Genomic DNA, 12174 nt, shown 5'->3' with positions numbered 1-12174 from the left:
ACCCAGGGATCGAACCCGGGTCTCCCGCATTGGAGGCAGACGCTTTAACCTCTGAGCCACCAGGGAAGCCCATTATATTGTCATAGATATACCTTAATTTATTTGACCATTTCCCTATTGTTGAGCATTTGTTTCCAATTTTTCCCTCTACTGTAAACATATTGCTTGTTTCTGCATTTAATAGTTTTTTTGGAAATTTCTAGAAATGAATTGTTGGATCAAAGAATGGACACATTATTCTACATGCTTCATTTATTTATTATATAATTTATATAATTACACAGGTTTTAAAATTATTTATTATATTTGTTGTTTTTGGTCTCTTCTCCCTCACAAAAAGATAAGTCCCATGAGGGCAAGAATGTCTTTTTGGTACGCCTAACACAAATAGACCCTCAAATAAGTATTTCTTGAGTGAAGAAATTTTTTTGTTGTTTTTTTAGTTTTTAATACACTGTCAAACTGTCTTTCAGAGAATCTTTGGCAATTCACAGTCTAGTTTCCTCAGATCTCCCTCTCCTGGCTATTAACATAAAGTGCACTACAATGTTGAGAAGAAAATTTAAGCCCCTTTCATTTCACCTTCCAAAGATAGCTTAATATCCTCTTATATCCTCACAGACTTAATGTGCATTACTTATTATTTTAATATACTTTTATTTCCTGTGTGATTGAACATTAAAAAATACGCCTAATGGGCCTTTGCATCTCATTTTTACAAATCATTTATTATTTTTTCTTTTTTTGGTGATTTTTAATAGTCACCTAGATCAGGCTTTGAAAACTTTGGAGTACTTATGCTGCTGCTAAGTCACATCAGTCGTGTCCGACTCTGTGTGACCCCATAGACGGCAGCCTACCAGGCTCCCCTGTCCCTGGGATTCTCCAGGCAAGAACACTGGAGTGGGTTGCCATTTCCTTCTCCAATGTGTGAAAGTGAAAAGTGAAAGTGAAGTCGCTCAGCCGTGTCCGACTCATAGCGATCCCATGGACTGCAGCCTACCAGGCTCCTCCATCCATGGGATTTTCTAGGCAAGAGTACTGGAGTACTTATGAATCACCTGGAAATGTGAATAAGAGGCTGATTCTGATTAGTAGAGCTGAAATGGGGCCTGAGACTCTGCATTCCTAAGAGGCTCAAGGTGATTCCAGAGATGACCTGGGGCCCGTCCTTGGAGAACAAGAACCTGGACTACATGTCTCTTTACTATGAATTCATCTTCAAGTGAGTGATTTCCTGGTGGAGAAAGCATAAGGAAATGCAGTCTCTGTTCATTCAGCTTGTAGTGTACTGCATACTGGGTTTTTTCTTTTTCCACTTTTATACTTTTTAAAAGAACTTTTTATTTGATATTGGAGTGTAGTTGATTAACGGTGTTGTGATAGTTTCAAGTGTACAGCAAAGTGATTCAGTTATACATTTACATGTATCTATTCTTTTTCAAATTCTTTTTCCATATAGGTTGTTACATAATATTGAGCAGAGTTCTCTGTGCTATACAGTAGGTCTTTGTTGATTATCCACTTTAAATACAGCAGTATGTACATGTCCATCCCAAACTACCTAACTATCCCTTCTCCCCTTCTGCCCTCCCCCTGTAACTGTAAGTTTGTAACACTCTTTTAAGACTTTAAATAAAACAGCACAAAGTATGCTTAACCTAGTACACTGAAAGTGGACTATTTTAATTTGATTTTATGTAACTGTATGAGATTATTTAGTTTCAATGTTGGTCCAGGTATCCAAATCTTAAAAGTCAAATGCTGTGGCAACTTATAATTATCTTCTTTGCTGCATCAGATTTTCAATTCTCTTTGACTGTATATTTTTCTTAGATAGTCATTTCTCCTAATGATGTCATTTCCATTTGTGTTAAAGGGGCTGTTTATAAAAACTGAAGATGTAGCCATATGTCTGTTCCATATTAATTTCTCTTTGTCTGCAGGCCTGGGTCATATCTGTGATGATTGCGCTGATGCGGCTCATTGTTCGCATTATTTTTCGGTATCGAGCATATGCAGAGCATAACGGTTAGTCACCATGGGTTCCTTTTATTCTTAGAAGACCTTACTTTTATGCATCCCATAATCTCCTGACTAAACAAATACCAGTGCAGACTGTCTTTGCCTGAACTCTGTGAGGTGCATCCTTCAAACTATCGTGTTCACTTCAAACCCCCTTTTCCGTACCATTTTCTCCAACCATTCCAGGTCATAATGAACTTTTGTGTCTCTGAATGCCAAGAGTCCTTCCTAAGGATTAATTCTGTACTTAACCAGCCAATCACCTTGTTTTCATCACCACTTCAAATGTATATATTTTCTCCTCAATCAGACTCAAGTTCCTCAATATAGGAGTCCTTGTTTAGTACTTCTTTTCTGTTTTCTACAGCACCCAGCTCTGAGTTTGTGTATTACAGACAATAAACATTGACACTTGTTGAAGTAAATGTTCCTTATTCCTTCCTGGCTTGGATGAAATCCCAGGAACTGATTGTGGGGAAGGGGAGGACTGTAGTAAAGATTCAACCATAAGATGGTTAACTGCATAGGTAGTATTCATATCCTACTGAATGTTTTCCTGCTTATATATATATTTTTAAATTCGGTGAAAAAGTTCAAAAAGCATTATTGCACAAAATGTAAATAAATAAATATCTGAGGGAGGCCTCAGCCTCATGTGGGACTACCAGTATTTTTGTACAGTTATTTAAAATTCACAACGTATTTTTACTTACATTATCTTAATCTTACAACAATCCTGTGAGGTAGGTATTATTGTTTCCCATTTAAAGACTAGAAAACTGAGGATTGCAGAGTTAATGTAGGTTATCTAGTGTCTTACAACTAATAAGAGTCTGACTCCAGGTCAGTTCTTTTCTGTAAACAACACTTCTCAATCTGACTACACCTTAGAATGCCCTGGGGAACTTTTAAAATCGCAGTGTCTACACAGTACTTTCAGTGCTTACACAGAATGTCTGCGGGTAGGACCTAAGCATCAGTATTTTTTAAAGCTCCTCAGATGATCCCAGCGTGTGGTAGGGCTGAGAAGCACGGCTCTGTCCAGAGCAGTATTTCTCAGTCCTGCTGCCTAGAATCCCCTGGGTTGCTGCCTCAAGTCCCCTCTTTCCCAGGCCAACTAAATCAGAATCTCTGGAGGGTGAGACTTGGGCATGAGTCTTTTCTAAAAGTTCCCCCAGGTTATTCTAATGAATGGTCCAAGTAGAGAATCATTCCTTAAAATGTAGAGCATAGCTGCCTCTCAGGCTAAAGAATGCTATATTTAAAATAAATAAACAATGATGATGGATGGATACGTGGATCCGTCCCCTGAGGAGTACCAGGCGAGAGAGGAACTATATATATATATATATAGTTTTTAAAAATTCATTGGAGTACATTTGATTTATACTGTTGTGTTTCAGGTACACAGCACAGTGATTCAGGTAAACGCATGCACGTGTCCATTCTCTCTCAGGCTCTCTCCTCATGGAGGTCATCACAGAACATTGAGCAGAGTTCCCTGTGCTGTACAGTTGTTGCTGTTCAGTCACTCACTCCTGTCCACTCTCTGTGACCCTGTGGATTGTCACACGCCAGACTTCCCTCTCCATCACCAGCTCCTGGAGCTTGCTCAAACTCATGTCCATTGAGTTGGTGAAGCCATCCAACCGTCTCATCCTCTGTGGTCCCCTTCTCCTCCTGCCTTCAATCTTTCCCAGTATCAGGGTCTTTTCCAGTGAGTTGGCTCTTCACATCAGGTGGCCAGTATTGGGGCTTCATCTTTAGCATTAGTCCTTCCGATGAATATTCAGGACTGATTTCCTTCAGGATTGACTGGCTTGAACTCCTTGCTGTCCAAGGGCCTCTCAGGAGTCTTCTCCAGGACCACAGTTTGAAGGCATCAGTTCTTCAGCGTTCAGCGTTTGTTATTGTCCAGCTCTCACATCTGTACATGACTACTGGAAAAACTATAGCTTTGACTACAGACATTGGTTGGCAAAGTAATGTCTCTGTTTTTTAATATGCTGTCTAGTTTGGTCATGGAGAAGGAAATGGCAACCCACTCCAGCGTTCTTGCCTGGAGAATCTATGGGGTCGCACAGAGTCGGACACTTAGCGGCAGCAGCAGCAGCAGCAGGTTGGTCATAGCTTTTCTTCCAAGGAAAAAGCGTCTTTTAATTTCATGGCTGCGGTCACCATTCACAGTGATTTTAGAGTCCAAGAAAATAAAGTCTTGTCACTGTTTCCGTTGTTTCCCCACCTATTTGCCATGAAGTGATGGGATCGGGGGTCATGATCTTAGTTGAGTTTTAAGCTAACTGTTTCACTCTCCTCTTTCACCTTCATCAAGAGGCTCTTTAGTTCTTTGCTTTCTGCCGTAAGTTTGGTGTCATCTGCATATCTGAGATTATTGATATTTCTCCCTGCAATCTCGATTCTAACTTGTGCTTCTTCCAGCTCGGCATTTTGCATGATGTACTTTGCATAGAAGTTAGATAAGCAGGGTGACAATAGACAACCTTCATGTACTGTTCTCCCAATTTGGAACCAAAGCTGCTGTACAGTAGATCCTTGTTGATGATCTGTCTTATACATAGTGTGTTGGAATAGGAAATGGCAACCCAGTCTGGTATTCTTGCCTCGAAAATTCCAGATGGATGGAAGAACCTGGTGGGCTATAGTCTGTGGGGTCACAAAGAGTCAGACATGGCTGAGCACACACGCATGCACACATTTAGCTTGTTTCCATGTCTTAGCTATTGTAAATAGTGTTGCAGTGCACCCAGAACACTGGGTGACCTTTGACTTACTTTGATATAACTTTTGGAAGTTTCTACATTCGGATACTAAGTCTCATGGAAACCAAAGACTTGATCATTTTTTGAGCACAGAATATTTATGTGTGTGTGTGTGTGTATGTGTGTGTGTGTCTTGCAACTACACCATTGCTTTGAACTTCTCTGTAATTCTAAGTGAAATGGCTTACCAGAATTCCTGCCAACTTCTGATTTAAAGTCAAGTCATCCATATTACAAATGATTTGCTGTAGATGTAGTAGATAGCCATTGGAAGTCTTCTAGAAAGTATTTTAAAGAACCTGAACTTTGAATGTGTTTACTGGAGTTTTCAAATTTATTCTGTTTAGGACTGCCGGGATTTATAAATTTGACGTCATTTTCCCTTCATGTCTTGAGCAAACTAAATCTCTCCTACTATTCTGTGTTGTTGCTGACCCTGTATACAGGGCTGGGTAAGTCATTTAGGAAACCTGAAAGTTGTGGAGAATTCTGCCCAAGAATGTACTGAGAATTTTCACATTAGCCATTTAGGCTCTGAGGAGCACGATGCCTGGCACGTGGCTTCTCCATTTCCTGGGGCGTGATCTGGGGGATACAGATGTCCTAACTTAAAGCACATTCAATCAACACCACGCTAACTCAAGGGTGCCGAGAGGACCGTGAGAATTAGTATTTGGGTAGAAACTTAATAGAAGACAGGAGTTCCGTTTAAATGTCGTCTCCTCAGAGCAGCCTTTGATCATATGAAAGTTTTGTCCTCTAGTTCACCACACTTTATTTCTGTCATTACTTTGTCAGATTTTGTGATTATCTTCTGTGTATGTCTTCTCTCCCCTCATTAGAATATCGACTGATGTCTTATCTATCCTGTTCCTCTCTATGTGCAGCAGTAAGCACAATGCCTATTATGGAGTTGAATGACTCTTTACTACCATGTGACTCCTAAACACTCAGCTCAAAAGAGAGAGAAGCCGAGATAAGCAGTGAGTTCAGGCATTTGAGCTCTTCTCATATTAATTATTACACTCAATACGGACAAAAATCACTTTAGTCATTTATGGAAACGGAAAGTCCTGTGAGTCTCTTTTTAAAACTTTTTACAAATGTTCTTTACTAAGAGTCATTTAGGAGTTAATATATCTTTAGTCTATATTTTATACGTTTAGTCCATCTTTGGACTTTTATTTCCTCATTAGTTACTCTCACCAGAGAACATAAAGTAGTTAAATAAAATATGACCCTTTACAATTTTGTATAACAAGCTATGGCAGATTCCCCTTTGGAGGTCGGTTTCCTTGTTAGAAGATGGGTTGAGGCTGTTTCAGACACTTGTTTTCCACTAGGACCAAAGCAAGTGATTTGTTTCCTGACTGTAAAGGGAAACATTAGAAGAGGAGAAGTTGTTTCATTTTTAAAGGTTAAAACTTAAACTAAGATGTATCTAATGGAGTATATATAATATATATCTGAGAAAATTACCTGTGACTTTTTAAAGTTGAACTCTACTCTTACCAGCAAATGATAGTATTGCATTTTGAGAAGGGAAATCCGACTGTCTCTTAATCACTCCTGACAATATAGTAGTTCCAGAAGCCTGCACATTGAGAAGGAGCAGTAAATAATCACAGGGAGTAGAGAAAAGTCATTCTGGCATTGCAGCTGAAAATTTAAAGAAGTGAGTTAAGCTCAGTTCAGTTCAGTTCAGTCGCTCAGTCGTGTCCGACTCTCCGCGAACCCATGAATCACAGCACGCCAGGCCTCCCTGTCCATCACCAACTCCCGGAGTTCACTCAAACTCATGTCCACAGAGTCGGTGATGCCATCCAGCCATCTCATTCTCTGTCGTCCCCTTCTCCTCCCGCCCCCAACCTTTCCCAGCATCAGAGTCTTTTCCAGTGAGTCAACTCGTCGCATGAGGTGGCCAAAGTATTGCAGTTTCAGCTTTAGCATCAGTACTTCCAATGAACACCCAGGATTGATCTCCTTTAGCATGGACTGGTTGGATCTCCTTGCAGTCCAAGGGACTCTCAAGAGTCTTCTCCAACACCACAGTTCAAAAGCATTAATTCTTCAGCGATCAGCTTTCTTCACAGAAGGGTTAAAGAGTATTGTAGTGAGTACCTGTACTTCCGTCTAGATTCACCTGTTGTTCACTTTTTTTCCTGTATTGGTTTATTTCTCTGTAATTAGATGTGCCTTTTTAAAAACTGAAATAGATGTGCTGTTTTTATCCCTGAAGCATTTGTAAGTTGCAGACATAAGTGACATTTTCCCCTGAATATTTCAGCATGTATTTCCTAAGAACAAACAGTTTTAGTATTACATTTCAGAAATTTACATTGAATATGTGTTTGTGTGTGTTAGTCGCTTAGTCATGTTCTGCTCTTTGCAACCCCGTGGACTGTAGCCTGCCAGGCGCCTCTGTCCATGGAATTCTCCAGGCAAGAATACTGGAGTGGTTTGCCATTCCCTGATGATAAAGGGAATATCCCAAATTGTCTCTAAAACGTCTTCTATAGCATTTTTGTTTGTTTGTTTAATTCAGGGTTCTGTCAAGGGGTCATACTGCATTTGGTTGTCTTCTCTTTGGCATCTTGAAACTAAAGCAGTCCCTGTCCTTTTTTAGCTTTTTTTGTTATTGACATTTAAAAATTTTGTAAATTTTCTTGACATTTTTAAAGAATCCAAGTCAGTTGCATTGTAAAATATCCAGTAATCTGGATTCGTGTGGTTGTTTTCTCATAATTATATTTGGGTTAAACATTTTTGGCAAGAATATCACTTAGTTGAGTGTTTCATGCTTTTCATTGCATCATATCGGAAAGGCACATGGTATTAGTTTGTCCTCTTTTTGGTGGTACAGCACTAACTTGATTGCTTGATTAAAGTGGTGCCTCCTTTAATGGCATTCAGGGATGAACCCTGCCTATATCGGTTATTAAACTTATGGTTTCAGATCCTAAAATTTTTAACTGAATTAATAATATCCCATCCTACTGGCCAAGGGAGTTCCCCCCACCCTCAACTTCTTAGTAAAACAGGGTATGTATGTGTTCCATAAATACCAGTTGAATTGGTTATTTATTGGTTGCCCAGAATAAGGAACTGATGCATTTCTGGGAATTATTTCCTCACTCGTTGCATTCTTAGTTGTATCCTGGAGACCACCTAGTTGAGCTTTGTTCCTTCTTGGTTAATGGTTATTTTTTCTTTCTCCCTTTAGTGTGGATGATTTGGCTCTGAGAATTTACCCACCTGTGTGCCCTTTGACTGTGTGAAACAATGTAAGTACTAGCTTTGAGGGAATAGCTGCAGACCTAATTGGTAGAATTTCAGGAATCACTGGTATTTTCTTAAACTGTGGGGAATATGTTTATTTGTTACACTTGGATGCAAGTACAATAGTAATGTCACAATGTGTTTGTGCCTGATAAATAGTTGTTGAATTTGAATTCTGATAGCAATGAGCTCTGATAGTACTCTCTCTTCCATAACCACTTGGGTAATCGTTTAGAAAAAAACCCAAAGACCTTAGAGGGGCTTCCTAGGTGGTGAAGAACGCACCTGCCAATGTGGGAGACGTAAGAGACATGGTTTGATCCCTGGGTCAGCAGGATCCTTTGGAAGAGGGCATGGCAACCCACTCAAGGATTCTTGCCTGGAGAATCCCATGGATGGAGAAGCCTGGTGGGCCACAGTCTATAGGTTCGCAAAGAGTCAGACACAGCTGAAGTGACTTAGTATGCACGCACCCAAAGACCTTAGATAACCATGCCTTGAGAGAAATTAGTACAGTGCTTTAGGATTCTTTCACCGTGAAGTTACAAGTTTCTCATTTCCAGTATTGGCCAAAATAGGTGAATAGTCTAATAGAGAATACTCTAATTTAAAATATTAGAATATGTTTAATATCTAATTCTATATCTATTCTCTATTCTAATATCGACATATTATGTGATTTAACCGTGAGTGGTCATGAAGGGTTAAGCTCTTTATAAAAATCTGATTTTATTGTTTTCTTTGAACTCCTAGGTCCTGTGCTAGAGTTCTGTTCTCTTATTTTTTATAAACTTTAAGTTATTATGTCTCATAGGAAAGAAAAATAAATTGTGGATAGCTTATATTTTACCATCAGATGTATCAGTTCTAATAATATTTGGTAAATTTGTGGAAATTATTAATAGAGTCATCAAATGTATCTTCACAATGTGGAAACACCTTGGAGTAGAATTAGGATCCTTTTGGACATTAACTTTTTTTCCACATTCACTTTTTAAAAATTGACTTCTGAAGAAATAAACATGCTCAGTAATACGCCATGTCAGTTACCTAAAAGCAGTTTTAAGGAATGCGTGGTATGTTGGTAGGATGCATACATCCTCATGTTACCTTGTTATTGGTATTCTTAAAATTTTAAGTTTTTTAAAAAATCCCAGTTGTTTCTGCTGTATATATCCTGAACTATCAGCAGTTAGGACAAATTTAGGTTATATTTTTCCTTTTTTTGTTTTCTTTAAAAAAATTTTAAATATAAAAAAGCTTATAAAGATACTATGGCAGCAGTATTAATAAGATTTTGCTAAATAGAAAAGAGTCCATGATCTGGCCACCTAATCAACATTTTTATTTTTGACTGTTTCCTCCAAGGGTTTTTTTTTTTATGACTTATTGAGTATTAAAATATTGTAATATTTTAACTCTCCTCCTTCCTTTTTTCTCACTTTCACTTTTAAAAAATTGACTTCTTGTCCCACCTCTGCTGATAGTTCAGGATATGTATAGCAGAAACAACTGTTTTTGTTTTTTTTAACTTACAGAATTTTAAGAATACCAGTGACAAAATAACGTGAGGATGTATGAATGCTACCAATGTGCATTCCTTAAAATTGTTTCTAGGGTAACTGACATGGTGAAATGCTAAAGATGTTTATTTCTTCAGTCCGTTTTTAAAAAGTGAATGTGAAAAAAAAGGGGAAGAGAGCTAAAGTATTAAATATTTTAATATTCAAGTAAAATATTTTTAGCTCTACTCCCCCCCCCCCCCCCGCTTTTTCCTCCTTTCCTTTTATTTCCCCTAAGTATCTGTTTTGTTTGGCTGTGCTGAGTTTTAGCTATTCCCCGAGGTATCTTTGGTCTTTGTTGTGGCATGCAGGATCTTTTAGTTGTGGCCTGGGGGGTCTACTTCCCTGACCAGGGGTTGAACCCAGGCCCCCTGCACTGGGAGCTCAGAGACCCAGCCACTGGACCTCCAGGGAAGTCCCCTATCCTTTCCTTTTTGTGATAGGGCTCAGAGTGAGTAACTTCTCTTGTTTTCTTTTTTTTTCTAGTCTGCAAAACTTGTATCCATTTTAAAGAAGGCACTCGAAATAACAAAGTGAGTATGAAGATTTATCCTGAAATAGCTTTTTGAGAATAAGCCTGAACAGCCATTCTCAACTCCCAAACCCCCATCTCGAAGCGTCGAGAGTGAATGTGGTATTTTCTCTCAGCTTTGCTTATGGAGCAGCTGAGACCCTTGCCCTCTTTTACTGTAGTTTTCCCTGTGTCCCCTTTTGAGGATAGGTCTTTCGCTTGACAGTGTAATAAATTTAACTTCTCCTTTCCCCATTGCATTTGCAGATTAAGTCATGTGACCCCACAGCCAGAAGATAATTGGATTCCTTTACTCATTAATGCTGTTGACCATTGCATGAACAGAATCAAAGAACTCACTCAGAATGAAGTTGAATCATGAATTTTAATCATGGTTCATTTGAACTCTCTTCTCTTTCTTACTGTTACAGCCAAGCTCTGATGTCTGCTTTGAGAATAGAGCTAGGATGCTTTCTGGATTAGAAGGGAGTATCTGTACTTACTAAGAGACACAATTACCAAAGTTTGGTGATTAGGCCAAACTGGCAATTATTTATAAACCATATATTTTTCTGTGCTAGATACAAAAGACAATTACATGAGTTTTTGTGATTGAGTTGCCTCTCAGAGATCCCTGGGGAAGCTGCCGTATTCCCTATTCAATAAAATGTGTCATTGTCAAAGGTATATTTTAGCATGTTGCTGAATATTATTCTTACCAGCAAGTTCTTTTGAATGTTCTTCCAGTTTGTTCCATTACTGTATTGTTATTGAAGGGCTTCCCCAATGGCTCAGCAGTAAAGAATCTGCCTGCAATGCAGGAGACACAGGAGACAAGGTTCACTCCCTGGGTTGGGAAGATCTACTGGAGAAGGAAATGGCAGCCCACTCCAGTATTCCTGCCTGAAAAATTCCATGGACAGAAGAGCCTCACAGCTGAGCACACAAGAGAGAGTTCTGTTGGTGTTGAGCTTGTGAAAATTATTAAGTGTGTTAGTCGCTCAGTCATGTCTGACTCTTTGTGACCCTGTAGACTGTAGCCTGCCAGGCTCCTCTGTCTTAGCGATTTTCTAGGCAAGAATACTGGAGTGATTTGCCATTTCCTTTTCCAGGGGATCTTCCCAACCCAGAGATCAAACCCGAGTCTCCTACGTCTCCTGCATTGGCAGGCAGTTTCTTTACTGCTAGTGCCACCTGCGAAGCTGGAAAATCAATAAAGTGAAACCTTATTTAAAATGGAGTCGAGAGGCCAGAAGGAGGAGCTCTCACACAGTATTACTCTAGGTAAATAACAGGAAGGATTGTCGGTTATAGACAGGACTGGTGTACATTTTATCTCCTCCAGGAAACTGACCCTAGCTACTAAGCTAATGAGAACCCCTCATCACCCTGAACTCTCGCTTTCCTCCATGAAATTTTGTTCCAAACAACTGCTCCCAACTTCCTCCCTTTGCTTCCTTCCTTTGTGGAACTTGGCTGTGGTTTTTACTGTCGCTGGCTTGACCCTAATTGCAGTTGTTTGTTGTTCCCGAATAAACCCGTTTTGCTGGTAAAATAACTGGCTGTTTCATATTTTAGGTCAACAAGCTCAGTTGTTAGGTGTGTTCACTGTATTGAACAGACTTATTTTCCTTATACATATTTATATTGTTCTCTGTTTTGTATTGCCTGTCCCCAAATGTAAGTACAAAATTTTTATAAATCAAAAAATTTTGAATGTATAAGATTATAGAGTTTATGTAGTATTAAGGGCCTCTTCAGTTAATCCTTTTGCAAAACCATCACCGGTTAATTATATTTTTGCATCAGTCTGGAAGATCATGTATTGGAAAGCAAGGTAAACCTGGAAAGTAACATCTTAGAAAGCAGGGTATACAGTGCTATACCTGACAAGGCCTCATGCCTGTCCTACAGGTCTCCGCACTTCTTCTGGGCGTCCTTTGTCTTGTGTAGATGTTCTTCATCACATCAGCCCATCTGACATCCCCATGGTCTCTCTAGGTGCACTCAGCAACAG

At 39.2% G+C, this 12174-nt stretch overlaps 1 protein-coding gene across 7 annotated transcripts in view; it reads left to right on the top strand.

Moving 5' to 3' along the window:
* The window catches only part of LOC129562655 (transmembrane protein 62-like), a 62221-nt gene extending 50506 nt beyond the window's left edge, over positions 1-11715 (top strand). For all 7 annotated transcript variants that reach the window (XM_088839860.1, XM_088839864.1, XM_088839863.1 and 4 more), the window contains 4 exons: positions 1947-2031; positions 8029-8089; positions 10133-10179; positions 10425-11715. In XM_088839860.1, the coding sequence (XP_088695986.1) occupies positions 1947-2031; positions 8029-8048 (105 nt within the window). In that variant the 3' untranslated portion in view covers positions 8049-8089; positions 10133-10179; positions 10425-11715. The remainder of the gene's footprint in view (positions 1-1946; positions 2032-8028; positions 8090-10132; positions 10180-10424) is intronic.
* The last annotated feature ends 459 nt before the right edge of the window (positions 11716-12174 follow it).

Source organism: Moschus berezovskii, chromosome 9, assembly GCF_049115385.1.
Source record: "Moschus berezovskii isolate FMDL1 chromosome 9, NW_MosBer_1.0, whole genome shotgun sequence".
NCBI classification, from domain to species: Eukaryota; Metazoa; Chordata; class Mammalia; order Artiodactyla; family Moschidae; genus Moschus; species Moschus berezovskii.
This window is presented reverse-complemented; position numbering and strand designations above follow the sequence as displayed.